The sequence below is a fragment of the Anolis sagrei genome, chromosome 3, assembly GCF_037176765.1.
Source record: "Anolis sagrei isolate rAnoSag1 chromosome 3, rAnoSag1.mat, whole genome shotgun sequence".
In the NCBI taxonomy this organism is placed as follows: Eukaryota; Metazoa; Chordata; class Lepidosauria; order Squamata; family Dactyloidae; genus Anolis; species Anolis sagrei.
The window spans coordinates 19167437-19183240 of NC_090023.1; the positions used below are offsets into that span (position 1 = coordinate 19167437).

At 39.6% G+C, this 15804-nt stretch overlaps 1 protein-coding gene across 1 annotated transcript in view; it reads left to right on the top strand.

Moving 5' to 3' along the window:
• Positions 1-15804, top strand: part of DEUP1 (deuterosome assembly protein 1) — an 83487-nt gene that overhangs the window by 35310 nt on the left and 32373 nt on the right. The window contains exons 7-8 of the mRNA XM_060771112.2: positions 5577-5831; positions 13255-13400. Of these exons, the coding sequence (XP_060627095.2) occupies positions 5577-5831; positions 13255-13400 (401 nt within the window). The remainder of the gene's footprint in view (positions 1-5576; positions 5832-13254; positions 13401-15804) is intronic.

Here is a 15804-nt window from a genome sequence, read left to right on the forward strand (position 1 = left end):
TCTTTAAATCTCTTTTCCTGGCCATGAACTTTACATTTTCCATTCTTGAGTTGGGAACATAGTAACTGCTTTGGGAGATGGTGATTTGGACAATGCAGCCAATCCAGCGGAAGCCTGCATCATGCTTGTGTAGTGAAAATCAATGTTCATGTAATTCATGATTGCACTACACCACCCATCTGCTGAATATCAGTGTTGCGCAATTGATGGCATGTCTGCTAGTATGGTTGTTTATCCTGCAATGGAACTAGATTGCACAAAACCTGGTTCCACAATCCCAGTGAATCAGTTCACGAAGAGTGCTGGCACACCACCCAAGAATAAGTAGCTGCATATGAAATGTTAATTTTTGTGGAACTCCATTTGCATCAGTGGTTCTCAGCCTGTGGGTCCCCAGATGTTTTGTCTTTCAACTTGCAGAAATTCTAACACCTTGTGAACTGGCTGGAATTTCTGGGAGTTGTAGGCCAAAACACCTGGGAACCCATAGGTTGAGAACTACTGATCTACACAAACATGAACTGAATGCATCTGTTACCTGATGGACAAAAAACTGCAGCCATGTTTGTAAGGAAACATATATTTGTATGTGACACCAATGAGATTCTGGCCATTAAATCATTAGGCATAGGAAAACAATAGTCCCGGTTAAAACTTAAAAACAGAGATAAATTCAAGAGTCTTTGAAAATTAAAAGGTCTTCTTCACACTGTCTTAAAATGACATTGGGTTAAGCACCAAGCAAGTATCTTTGATATATTTCGCAATAAGAGTGTCATAACAGAAAAGACTATTTTCCCCACAGCCACCTCATGCACCTCACCTCACCTGAAAATAAATACAATTTAAAAAAAAAACAAAAACCTTAAACTTATGTAGGTACATGAGGAGACTGGTGATCCAGAGTCCTTGGTCCCAAGCCAGAAAAGTGAAATTTAGAACCAGCACTTTGAGTCAGCAAAGACTGGTAGTTCAAGATGGGTCAAGTGCTATCCAAGAAGACTACTGATAACACTCTAAAATAGCATTGTTAAGAGTGACTTAAGATTTGATATCTTTCAAACGGATAAGGAAGTGTAAGTGTCTGGTACTTCTGCTTCCTCCACGATACAATCTCATCTTAAGTATTTAATGACTTGGGTAAGATGTTCCATTGTACACTTTGCCTGGGGCTGGAAACTACAAACCATGTACTTCAGATAAAAGGATTTTTAGGGAAGCAGAAAGTGTGATTATATTTTCCTGCATTGTAGGGGGTTGGACTGGATGGCCCTTGTGGTCTCTTCCAATTAAATGAGTCTGTGATACTATGAGGCACTCGTGCCTTTTATTTATTCCACTGCACCTTCACTATTTACAATAAACTAATGGTAGCATTTTATTGCTAAATAGCACATACCACACTTTCATGAATAGTCTTATAGATCAGAAGTTGGATAAAATTATAAGTAAAATCAATCAACGAATGTGAATATCTTCCTCTTGTTGAAAGTAAAGGGTAGGCCACTCTATCCATACCATTAAGATAAAACTCCAGCTGCCCTTCTGTTTACATTAGCCCTCAATTCAGAGCTTGGAGTTCCCTTTTCAGACTTCAAAATCCCCAGCCAGCATGTCCCATAGGTCAAGCATCCAACTCAAGGAGTGATGAATTGTTCCATCCTCTGAATGATTCATTGCTCTTACTGATAGCTATGTCTGTAATGCCATTATATGTAGTAGTATATTGATTGAGTGATTGTTCCCTGTTCTTTGAAGCTATCTGTGGAGTGAGTGTTTGTTTCCAGTTTAAGCTGTATATAAAGGATCTTAACAAATTGGAGAGATGGGCCAAAATTAACAAAATGAAGTTCAACAGTGACAAATGCAAGATACACCACTTAGGCAGAAAAAATGAAATGAAAAGATACAGAATGGGGGACGCGTGGCTTGAGAGCACTACGTGTGAAAAAGATCTTGGGGTCCTCGTGGACAAGAAGTTAAACATGAGCCAACAATGTCAAGCAGCGGCAAAAAAGCCAGTGGGCTTTTGGCCTGCATGAATAGGAATCTAGTGTCTAGATCCAGGGAAGTCATGCTACACCTGGAATACTGCATCCAGTTCTGGGCACCACAATTGAAGGGAGATGTTGACAAGCAGGAATGTGTCCAGAGAAAGACAACAAGCCCTACGAGGAATGGCTTAAAGAGCTGGACATGTTTAACCTTCAGAAGAAAAGGCTGAGAGGAGACATGATGAGGGCCATGTATAAATATGTGAGGGGAAGTCATAGGGAGGAGGGAGCAAACTTGTTTTCTGCTGCCCTGGAGACTAGGATGCAGAGCAGTGGCTTCAAACGACAAGAAAAGAGATTCCACCTGAACATTAGGAACTTCCTGACTGTGAGAACTGTTCAGCAGTGGAACTCTCTGCCTCGGAGTGTAGTGGAGGCTCCTTCTTTGGAAGCTTTAAGCAGAAGCTGGGTAGCCATCTGTTGGGGGTCTCCTACAACTCTATGATTTTATTATTCTATAACACAGAAAGAATGGTGCTGATTCATTTTCCAGCCTTGCCTTCCCTCATCTTGCCTTCCAAGCTTCATCTTCTATGAGTGTATAATTCTCCTCCCATCTCCACAGCTTTGTAAACAGCAAAATTAGAGAACAAAAGCTCAGAATAGTCCCACTCAGAAGAAATAAGCATCTCCGAGGATAAAGAGCTCTTACTCATAAACATTTGAACACTAAACCTTTTAATGGTATAATAGAAGCCTGCCTCTAGTTTTGTTTTTAGTTCAAGGGAAAAGATGTTTCAGAAGTTTGGAAAACAATGACACAAGCTCTATGGAATTTCAGGAAAGAAGCAGATTGGATGAGAACGACTCAGAATGACATTTATGAAGGCTGCAGACTTGGATCAATTAGCAGCCCCCCCCCCCCATTTTCCCCTCTCCCAATAACAACCCGGTTGTACTCCCTGAATTATAGAGTACTAAATTAGAATAACACGCTAGAGAATAATGGACTGGGTCACTCACATGTTCATATTTCATCCACTGTCATTCCTTTTGATGTGGAGAAGGTACGACTCAAGTATTCTCCAAGAAACATCATAACCATAGAAACAACACTTTTATGTTAATCAGCTATCACAAATGCATTTCTATTCTTAAAAGCATATAAGGAACGCTTGATGGACTCAAAAGAACATAATCAAGTGAGACAAGGTAACAGGTGACCTAGAATTTATTTTTATACAACTTAGTCATGTTCCTCTGTTCGTGGAGGGAGGCGCACGGTATATATGTGCATATACGGAAAAGTTTTTGCTGTTAGCTATCACCAGGTAGCAGCAGTAAATTTGACAGGGACATAAAAATAATTGTGAGGTGGTAGAGCTAGCATGGCATGGCGCAGTGATTTGTGCATTGAACTACAATCCTGGAGACCAGGGTTTGAATCTCTGCTCAGCTGTGAAAACTTGCTAGATAACCAGCCACCTTCTACATTGCCATATAATCTAGATTATCAAAGCAGATAATCCACATTATCTTCTTTGAACTGGATTATATGAGTCTACACTTCAGAGCAGATAATCTTGATTTGATGTGGCAGTATAGAAGGGGCTTCAGCCTCAGAAATACCCATAATAGGTTCACTTTATGGTCACCATAAATCAAAAACAAATTGAAGGCACACAACAATTGTGGGACATAGGGCCTAAATACCATGAAGACACCAAATCCTGTCTGATCTTGGAAGTTCAGTAGGGTTTAGTCTCATTAGTACTTGGATGGGAGACCACTAAGGAATGATACCGCTGTGGGAAATAACTAACCACAGGTATTCCTTGCCTTGGAAAATCTTATGGTGTGTATGGTGTCACTATAAGCCAACGATAGACTTGAAAGAACATACATAGACACACAGAGAGTGAGACACAGCAGCATAATCCAGGGCAGACTGCATTAAATTCTACAAGGTGGAATTAGAGGAATTTTTAAGACACAGGAAGGAATGATATGGAACTTTACCCTGCCTAAATTTGATTTCTGAGAATTGCTAATCCCTATACCAGGGCTCCTCAAGCCATGGACTGGGGGCCGAATATGGCCCTCCAAGGTCATTTACCTGGCCCTCACTCAGGGTCAGGGTTTCAGTCTGAAATGACTTGAAAGCTCACAACAACAACAATAATCCCCTCTCATCATCCAAAAGTAGGCCCACACTTCTCATTGAAATACTAATAAGTTTATATTTGTTAACAATGTTCTTCATTTTAATTGTTGTATTGTTTTTAAGTGTTTTGCACTACAAATAAGATGTATGCAGAGTGCATAGAAATTCATTCATGTTTTTTCCAAATTATAATCCTGCCCTCCAACATTTTAAGGGACTGTGACCTGGTCCTCTGTTTAAAAAGTTTGAGGACCCCTGCCCTATACACTTTTCTCGTTATAGCATGATTACTTCTTTTTGCATATCATCACTGCAAAAGCACAATACTTTGCTTTAAATCATCATCTCACCCCCATTTTGGCCAAGTTAGGTGACTTCATTCAGTTTGAGTTGGAAATTGGATCTAAGGACTCCTCCAGACAGATAAAGGAGGCCGTGGTATTGGTAGCTTTTGTTTCAGTTTTCAAAAACACTATCTGTTATCCCATTTCTGTTATCCCAGATTATTTTTTGACAGTTGTGTTCCCACTCTTACATGGGCTTCTTTTTCATTCTGAAACACACCAGAACACTATGTTCTCATCTCCACTTTTCTTTTTGTTCGTTTTTTAGACTTATAGTGCTACAGTGCATCAGTGAAATGACACTTTTGAACTGTAACTCTGTATCTCTCAAAAGCATTTTTTTTTAAATCAGAAGAACTTTCAAATCATCTCAGCAACTCATATCCTTTTGGATAAAAACCTTTGGAAAATCCCTAATTTAGATCCAGAAAGGCAGCATTAGCAGTCATTAAAAGACTGAAACAAGTAAGTACAGATTAGACAACAATTATCAAAGTACAATGAGTTATCCAACCCCATTCTGCTATATAAGAAAACACAGTCAAAGCATTCCAAACAGATGGTCAACTAGCCTCTGTTTAAAAACCACCAGAGAAGGAGATTCCACAATATTCTGAAGCAGCATATTCTAATGTTAATTAGCTCTTACTGTTATAATGTTTTTCCTAATATTTAGATGGAATCTTTTTGCTTGCATTTTGAATGCATTGCCTCATGGTCTGGAGCAGCAGGAAGCAAGCTTTCTCTATCATCAGTTTGGCATCTTTTCAAAAACTTAAAATAATAACTGTTAGGTCCAGTCTTAAAACTTCTCATCTCCAGGCTAAACATACTCAGCTGCCTAAGCAACTCCTTGTAGGGTTCCAATCCTTTGGTCGCCCTTCTCTGGACACGTTCTGGCCTGTCAATATCCTTCTTGAATTATGGTGCCCAGAACCTTGAATCTCCTGTTCTCAAGTGTCAAAATGTTCACCACAGTGTAAATATCTGCAGAGAAGCCTGTGTTTGCAAATTCACTGAATAGATGTATGTCTGGCCAAGGAAAGGTAATATATGCAACTTCTTGTTTTCCAGAGGCAAACACAAAATTATCAAATCCAGATACACTATCAAAGGCCCAAAGCAGAAGATGCAGATCCTTGCAGCCAGGGCAAAACTGAGCATGTTGGTGTTCAATGTGATGATTTGCCTGAGCCCATTGACAGGAGTGACCACTTTATGGAGAAACTTCAGTCAACTGTGAGCGAAATTGCAGAAAGCAGGAACAGGTTGCAAGAGGAAAATCTAAAATTCCGCCAGGAAGTAAAAATGTACCAGAGGAGGTGCCAGGTAAGGAGGGGCAACCTGTTACGGGTGAGAGAGCTGCTTTGCAACGTTTGATGTGAAATAAGCTGATGTTCAAGGTTGGTTGTAAAACATCTAGTGGAATTTGTGAATATTGGGAATTTTGTGGCTGGATGACTTTATGAAAGATTGAAATACTGTAATATAAATGTATGCATCTAGACATGTTAGTTAAACCAAATAAAAAAACCCTGAATTGTCTTATGGGTCAATATAAGCAAGTACTGAACTGTAACTCATAAAAATCCACATTTTCCAAGTAGGGTGTTGAAAGGTATGAGCCTTCTCCAGCCCAGCAGAAGCTAAAAGAAGCATCAATCCCTTCTAAATCTCTCCACAATTGTCTTTTTGAATGCCTGTGTAAGAAAATGGTAGTAGTCAGGGGTAACTTGTCCCCTCAGTTTTTTACCTCTGTTTGGAATGACCTTTGACTTATCTGTGTATCATATCAAAATCCTTAATTTTGACGCAAAACCTGTCTTCGCCTTATTCATGAGGCTAACTTATGTATGAGTATATACAGTATTGGTGCTCCATGCAGTCATGTTGGCCTTGGAGGCGTCTGTGGACAATGCTGGCTCTTCAACTTAGAAATGGAGATGAGCATCACCCCACGGTTGGACGCGACTAGACTTAATGTCAGGGGAAACCTTTACCTTTTATATACAGTATATGTTAATATGTCTGACAATGCCCAGAGGAAATGCAAACTTTGGTACTTCTTATTTGCCCTTCATATGAAATTACACAAAGCATCTGTATGAGATCTGCATTAATGGAGTAGAAAAACACTGGGGGAATGATACATTTTGAATGTGAAATGTATCCTGGTTTTTTAAAAGTTTGTGTCCAGTCTCAAAGAGTAAAACTCTTGCTAAATCCTGGAGATGTCTCTCATAGAACTATTGGGACTTTTCAATGCAATACCAATATATGCATTCTTCCATGTAGAAGGAAAGGCATGTTGGAGCTGTCTTGTTGTGAGGAATGGCTCACAACAGACCTGGAGATTTTGTTTTTGCCTTTTGTAACTCTTGCCATCTTTCTGATTTATATTTGTCAGTTTCCCGCAACTGTACAAACCATCTAACCAAAGAGAGCTGGGCTGCCTGCCAAGCTTGTAGAAAAAGAGTCTTTGCTTAGCTTCTGTTTTTCTTTCACACTTTAATACAATAGAAGGAGCGGCCGAGGGAGAAGTACCAGCAGCTGTCCGAAATACTGCCTGGGACAGATGGCTAGAAAGACAAGAGGCTGAAACTAAGTATTGTGGCAAACCCTGAGCTGCCGCCAAAAATAACTTTACATCACCCCCTCTTTCTCTGTCCCTATTGTAGCCTGGAAAAAGAAAACACTGTCCTCTTGCAAATTCCCCCCACTTCTCTTTATTGGTTGCTGCTCCTATGATGGATAAGATAGCAGTGGAGAACTGCCATGGTAGGCAATTTGTGCCACTAAACGTTACCAGAGAGAGGTTAGAACAAGTTGTAGAGCTGTTGCTTCTGACAGCATTCCCATCACCTCTCAGTCCTTGAGATGAATTGACATTTTTTACAATGCAGCCAATATCTGCCAATATTCTCTGCTGTCTCTTTGTTTAAACTGTCCCTTCCTACACCCCCAAAGTAATGGTGTCTTCCATGTCAATGCAGCAGGAAGTTGGCTTGGAGTACACCATAGTCTAAAATTTGAAGGCATTATCCAGTCTGCTACATCCTTATCTCTTCCTTAGCACCTTCCTTGCACTAAATCTTTATATGGTTTCGTTATGCTACCGACACGAAGAGACTCAAATACATTTCAAGACATTGGCCAAGATCCTGTAACAGTTGTCTCGGTCTGACAAAAACAGCACCAATTAACTTTCTGCTGCCCCATTTTCTCAGCTGCTTTTGAAATATCCTAGTTTATCTCTTCTTTTCCCTTCTTTCTCCTTTGTTTTCAACTCATTTCAGTTGCTGTGAACAGAGTTCAGACCATAGAATGTGAAGAAATGTGTAACTATTTTGTCTGTAGGTGACAATAGAGGTAGCAATGGCTGGCTGGGCTTCCTTGGTGTGTTCTTCTTCATCTTATTTACTCTATTGTTCACCGATAGAGAAGTTTTGTCATCACCCCTTCTCTCACACTTTTGCCACTCATAGTCATGTTGCCAGTGCTAGCAAACACTATTTTTCTGTATTTCCCCCCAATGTCACTTTTGTATGATCTTTCTTATCACAGAAGATTGTCTTTTGATGCTTCCAAATGCCTGGATGTCATGGCTATAATTTGCACCATTTCAACTGTGCAGATGTCACTATTTGACTCTGGAATATCACAGTTGACAAGCAGCATAAAGCTCTAGCCATCCCTCAACCATTTTAGAATATTTTTCAAAGTATTTCACTTATCCAGAAGCAGCACATACATGCTCTGTACCAAAAACTTATAGAATCATAGAATCAAAGAGTTGGAAGAGACCTCCTGGGCCATCCAGTCCAACCCCCTGCCAAGAAGCAGGAATATTGCATTCAAATTACCCCTGACAGATGGCCATCTAGCCTCTGTTTAAAAGCTTCCAAAGAAGGAGCCTCCACCACACTCCGGGGCAGAGAGTTCCACTGCTGAACGGCTCTCACAGTCAGGAAGTTCTTCCTCATGTTCAGATGGACTCTCCTTTCTTGTAGTTTGAAGCCATTGTTCCGCATCCTTAATATATGGGAGCATATATTAAGTTTTTAAGACCCAAAGTGGAAATATTAGTGAGGCGTGGATTTATAATGGCTGCTCTGCCACAACATACTGCAAAAACATAATCTGAGGGAATTGTACCACCTTTTTAAGGTTCCTAATTGCATCCTCTACAAGAAAATGGCAATTCTCTTTTCCTTGGAAGAAGGGAAGAAGAGCTGTAAACTCGTAAAGAGGAAGAACCTTGCCCTTCACACAAACTACATTGTAGGAGAGGATTCCCCCCTATGAAATAGACCTTGCTAGTAGATTCTGATCACACATTGTTATCTGTCTTGAGATTGTAGTTGGAAAAAATCATAAATTTCTCTGGGCCTCACATGTTTGCTCTCCCTCCTCTTTTCTCACAGTCAGGAGACATGAAATAACTAAGGGTGATCATCTCATCTTTACACAGTCTTCCATAGGATTAAAACTTTCTTAAAGATCTATATATTGGGGTTTTTTTTTAGAACCACTGAACTTTAGCGGTTTGAATGCTGAACTAGGACTCTGGAAAACTAGAATTCAAATTTCCGCTCAGCCATGGAAACCCACTGTATGACCTTGGGCAAGTTATGCTCTCTCAGCCACAGAAGGCAGCAAAGACAACCCACCTCTGACCAAATCTTGCCAAGAAAACACTACATTATTTCGTCATCTTAGGGTAACCATAAGTCAGTAATTAGTTTTAATGTTTTTGCTGTTAGCTATCACTTGGTAGCAGTATTTATTTGTTTATTTGTTTATTTACATCATTTTTATCCTGCTCTTTTCAGCCTGAAGGTGACTCAGGACGGCGTACAGATTGGCAACAATTAGATGCCACAACATACATACATACATATCAGTTAAAACATTTAATACCACATAATAAAAATCCTTATAAAACCTTTAAACTATAATAATCAATGTCTTCCAGTTCAACTCCTTACCTATTTACATCATTTAAGCCGTTCCATGTTCATTATTTTATCATACTGTGTTTATCTGGTAACGCTGCATTTCTGAAAACTTGCTCGAAGAGCCAGGTTTTTACTCTTTTCCAAAAGGTCAGGAGGGAGGGGGCTGATCTAATATTCCTAGGAAGGGAGTTCCACAGCCAAGGGGCCACCACTGAGAAGGCCCTGTCTCTCGTCCCTGCCAAGCGTCCTGCAAGGAAGGTGGGATTGAGAGCAGGGCCTCCCCAGACAATCTTAAATTCCTGGATGGTTCGTAAGGAGAAATACATTTTGACAGTTAATCTGGGCCAGGACTGTTCAGGGCTTTATAGGCTAAAATGAGCACTTTGAATTGTGCTCGGTAGCAAATTGGGAGCCAGTGGAGCTGGCACAACAGTGGAGTTGTATGCTCTCTGAGCACTGCTCCTATTACTAACCTGGCTGCCGCCTACTGGACCATTTGAAGCTTCTAAACAGCCTTCAAAGACAACCCCACATAGAGAGTGTTGCAGTAGTCTATACGGGATGTAACCAGAGCATGGACTACTGTGGCCAAGTCAGACTTCCCAAGGTACGGGCGCAGCTGGTGCACAAGCTTTAACTGTGCAAATGCTCCCATGGTCACTGCCGAAACCTGGGATTCCAGGCTCAGCAATGAGTCCAGTAAAATTGACTGGGACATAAAATATTATGTTGTTAAGTAAGTCCGCCATAGAGTGTTGAAGAATACGAAAGGACTTTTTTACAGTTGTATAGTGCATTTTTTTTACATTCGAACTCTCAAATTTTGCTCTTCCAAGTGTTTTGGACTTCACTTACAAGAATCCCCAGCCATCTTACCAAAGGAATAGATTCTGAGAGCTGGTGTCCAAAGCATCTAGAGGACCAAAAGCTGAAAACTACTGACATAGAAAATAAAATTCCAACAGGCACAGCCTCCCTCTTCTGCACAATTGTTAAATATACTGGGGCTCTTGCCCTCTTTTTTCACCCAGCTGCCCTACATATAAGATGAAGGTGCATGAATCAACCTTAGGGCAGATCCTTTATGTTTGAGTGGGTCTTAGTCTGCTCTAGTGGAAAGTCTTTTAACCATGTGGGGCAGTGGTCCATGAATTGCCCTTTTGTAAATTTGCACAAAGTTCATGGCTCTTTGACTCAGTGCCATTAATATCCCAGCTCCACTTCATTTCATCCCCAACTGTTAGACTGTGTAGAAATAGCATTCAACAGATCTCTAAAAGGCTCCATCTCAAGACACTTGTTTTCAGTGCAGTGGCTCATTTCTGTTGTGATGAGTCACCACAACTATTTTCGTAACTTATAGAAGCTTGGCATTTAAGTTTGAAATGTACCCAAATAAATGGAAGCAATAACGCCCACATTCACATATTCCAAAGTTCTGATACTGAAACCTGCAACCTTTATCTCGCTCTTGTTGATGGATAGTGTGTGGTTCTTGACATAATTTAGTTTGTTATTAGCATATGGCATGGCTCACGTTGTGGATATTGCTGCTGTCAGTTATCATACTTAAATTAAAAGTGCTGTAAACATATTTATGTTTAGGAAACGATAATTACATAACAACACTGGCTTAACAGAAATTTCCTCTTCCCAGAAAATTTTAATATCGTTAACACACTTAAGTTCGGCTTGGAGGCTTCCCATAAGCATATAATAGACAACAACATTTTATTATGGTCCAAAGACTCTTATTGTACCATAGGTGTACAAGGTATGCAGGTAATAAGATTTAGAGCATCCAGTTGATTAAACACACAAATGGATAAAATTTACAACAGTTAAAAACTGATTAAAATACATGTTGGCTAAAAACATAAGTAAAAGTCTACAAGAAGTACTGGCATGTTTCAGCCTGCATCTAAAATTGGGAATTGTCTAATCCTGGCTGCCTCAGAAAGAAACTTGGCAACCACCAAGGTCACATGGGGAAGGTTGTCACTAAGTAGAAACGTCACTGGACTTGCTGGTAAGCTTCTTAGTAGGGAGTTGATTATGTCTGCTTGGGCCTGTTCATAGAAACTGCATGACAGTAGAATGTGGAAGATGCATTCTACTTCCTGTTGTTACATGGGCAGAGTCTTTCATTATATGGAGTACCTGAAAATCTCCCATGCAGCAATTCAGATGGGAGCACATTGCACCTTGCTTTGGAAAATAGGGAGCAGTATTTGGCCACAGTCAAGTTCTTTCAGTAGTTTGCTGCCTGGAAAGGTCCAACATAATGTATGGACAGGGCACTAGGGGAGCAAGATACATAAGAGAGCGCAGCTCACAAAAGGCAATGTCTCACAGTCTCTGAATTAATTTGATAGCCATGTCAAAACCCAGATGAGTTAGTAGGGATGCGGAAAGGCCAATGGAGGAAGCTTTCTTAGAATTGATCTTAAACTAACTGCTCCATAAGCATATGGTGGTAACTGTGTAAAACTAATCCTGAATAATATGTGTTTTTAGTCTGATTCAACATGGAACTTCTTATGTAGTGAAAGACATTAAGTAGAGAAGGGATTCTAATATCAAAATTTTCACCAAAATACGATTTCCAGTTTTCTTTGGAGATACCATGACAGTTAAACTGGTATAAAACAAAGATACATCTATACTATAGATATGTGGATTAGAAAAGTATTGTTGTATTGATCTGTGATTCTTGGGAACTAGAGTTCAAATCCTCATTCGGCCATGGGAACACTCTGGATAACAACAACAAGAACAACAACAACAACTTTATTTTTATACACCACTTCCATCTCCCCGGAAGGACTCAGGGCAGCTTACATGGGGATGAGCCCAAAACAAACATGGTTAAAATATAGCATACAAAAATATAAAAACAGTAATATAAATCAGAATAAAACAACATTATAACATAAGTGCAACCATCAAACCAACAACCAATGACCCTGCAATAATAAGCAATTCCTGGGCATGACCTCTGCCAAGTCACATTCGCTCATCCTCAGAGGAAAGCAAAGAATACAAATCTTGCCAAGAAACCCAGTAATATATTTGCCTTAGAGTTGGATGTCAGAAATGACTTGAAAGCACACAACCCCAGTAATGTAAAGAAAGAAGAAAAAGACTTTATAGAACAGAGCAAAATGGGAATCAGAATTAAGAATAAATTAAAATACCTGGGAGTAATAATAACAAAGGATTTAAAAGGAATGGAAGAGGTAAATGTAGTAGCATTGAGAAAAATTGTTCAAAAAATTAATAGAATATGAAAATATACCTATATCTTGGTTTGGAAAGTAATGTAATGCCCATGTCTTTCTGGTGAAGATGTTAAGACACAAAGGCCATGGTTAATTTCTTGAATTAACCTAAGGGTGGTCCTTCTTGAAAATAAAATTGCTGTAATCATGCCAATGAATGGTGCTGGATTTAAAGGCCAATACTGTATGTACTTTTTCAGAAGCAAATATTACTTTCAAATCAGATTTATTTCAAAGTGAGTGTGCATAGGACTCATTCTAAATTGTTTTATTGCTTTGTAACTTTTTTTTCAGAGAGAGGCTTTTAAGTGAACATCTTAGGAGAATGATAAAAAAAGAAATGAATAATGAAACAATTAAAGCTGTTTTTCCCTATAAAATAAGCTCTTTGCATTCCACAGAATATCAGAATTGGGGTACACTTGATTTATTAGTGTTTTAAGAATTCTTAACAATATGCAGCATTGCTGTGTCTGGGTAAGCTGTTTTGAATATGCTGTTGGATTTCTTTAGACTATCGAAGCCAAGCTTACAGAAGCGACAAATGAACTGAAGTCACGGAACGATCTATTGAATATGATGCAACTGGAATGCCAGCGGTTGCGTCAAGAAGTAACCAGACTTGAAGAGCTTAGTAGCATAGAAGAAAATCATGTAAAGTAAGTAATGAAATGTAAGGCTGCATTATGCAAGTGGATGGCCTGGGAGCTTTTTGTTTTGTTTTGTGTTTTTGGTTGTTTTTTTTTTTGTTTTTGTTTGGTTTGTTTTGTTTTTTGCTGTGAAGGTGGAGGTAAGTCCCACTAAGTGGAAATACAATTACTCCTAAGTATGGACAACATCCCAGCGTGATTTACTTCCTCCCTGCCTTCTAGTGTGACCCAGAGCAATATGAAGTACAGTCACCTCCCTGTAGCCACGGATTCCATATCCACAGATTCGTCCACTTATGGCTTTATATTTTTTTAATCCAAATAGCAAAGCTCACTTTTGCCATTTTATATAAGGGACATCATTTTATTATGCCATAGAATGTAATGGAACTTGATCATCCAAGGATTTTGGCATCCACAAATGTTCCTGGAACCAAACTCCAGGAGATACCAAGCGGTCACTGTATATTTTACATCAACAAATCAAATCGTATTTATTTCATCTGGGTTTTTCTTTTAAGGCCTTAATCCTTTGCCCTCTCTGGCAGCCAAAGAAATTTCTGTCCAAACAGCCTTTTATTATGTAATTACTCTTAGGAAGGAAATTGGGTGTGTGCTCTATTTTTAATGTGTCCTTTTAAAACCATTTTATAATTTTGTAATTCTGTGATTTGAATTGATTTTACCTGTGCGCTGATTTCTGTCCCAGTTTGGGAGAAAGGCAGCATATAAAATAAATAAATAAATAAATAAATAAATAAGCCCAGTACAAACCAGTTTCACACAATCAAGTGTTAACAGCTATATGCTAAACTGCCTATTTTGTTTTTTTTCCTGTATTTCTCTGATTTTACGAGGCCATCAATTGTAAGATACACACTAATTTTAGTACCACCAACGGGGGGGGGGGGGGGGAAGCTTTAAGAAAAGCATCTGTAATTATAAGACACACCCCATTTTAGAGATATTTATATGGGGAAAAGTACATCTTAGAGTTGAAGAAACAGGCTAATATAATTACTATAGGTATGATTCAGTTGCGAGTTCTCCTGTTCATTGTAGTCATAGCATAGAAAAATAGAATGAATAGTAGGCTTGTGCATGGATTCGATTTGACTAATCCAGCTGGTCTGGCTTGTTCGGATGGCTGTAATTGGAAGGGCTCAGGCTCCATGTTTTTTTCTGGCCACAACAGAACTGCGGCTGTCAAAAACTGGCTGCCTTTGGTTACAAGTGGAGTGTGGAAGGGAGGCAGCCGCTAGAAGGGAAACTGTGGGGAGAGAAAATACACTACTCCATAGCCTGCAAATCAAAAGAAAAGAGAGGGCTTTTTTAAGGAAGCCCGGGGTAGGATAGCTTCAGGTCAGCCACTCTTCCTTCCCTTGGAAGTGGGGAAGCCTCCTTAAAATGCCCTGGAAAGCTTCATGGTGCAGGGAGAGAGCGCTGCACATGCGCCTATCTCCTTTAAAGTAGAAACAGCTTTAATGAAGCATTAAAGCATTAATGAAACCTGGCCTCTATAGACAGAAGGGAAGGGATCGCAGAAAGAGTGGTATCTTAACTCTGATGCTTATAATCCAGATCTTAATGAAGGATATAAGGACAAACGATGTCTAAAATGACAGGAAGTGAGCTTGGGAAGTGCCCCCCACCCCCAAAAATGGGTCAGATAGAAAAAGATTTTTTTGGCTTCCCAGGTCGAAAACTCCCGAATTCAGGAGGTTTCCAAAAAATGGATCAGGGTCCCCACCAAAATTGAGACACTGAAACAGATGGCAGTTTACCCAGATTGCACAAACCTAATGAATAGGAGTGCCTTCTGAAGAATAAGAACAAGGGGATATTTTTTTGGTGGAATGTGCTTTTTTCCCTTTTGCTTTCTATATTTATCATAAAGGAGCTGTTCACTGTTGCATATGGTACAGTTTCAAAAAAGCTATCAAGAGTCCCTGAACTCTTTGGTGGTGTGGTGAGGAGGGGGACATAATGATATGTATGAGTAAAACAATAGATAATTGAACAGGATGATAAGGAGTCTGGGAAACTCCTGGAAACATCAGTCACTCATTTTCTTCTTTGGAATTGCTACTTTTTCACTTGTCTTCTTTGCCAAATGAGCAGCAGTTGAGTGGGGAAAGGGCTCAGCAGGTAGTGGCTTGTCTCTTGTGGAGGATGAGATGTCACTGACTGAGCTGATGGGAAGAGGACAGCTGAAAGGCCAACAGTGAGAATCCCATTGAAGGATTAGTTGAAGTTCTCTGAGAAATTGAACCAATTGTCCATGACCTCCAGAAGTCTTTTGCAAAGTTTCTCTATTTGAATCAAGTTGATGTTACAAAACGTGCATTATAAAATCTAGCAAAGTTCACATAGGTGTAAGTCACACTGTACTCATTTAGGCTTACAGTGTGAT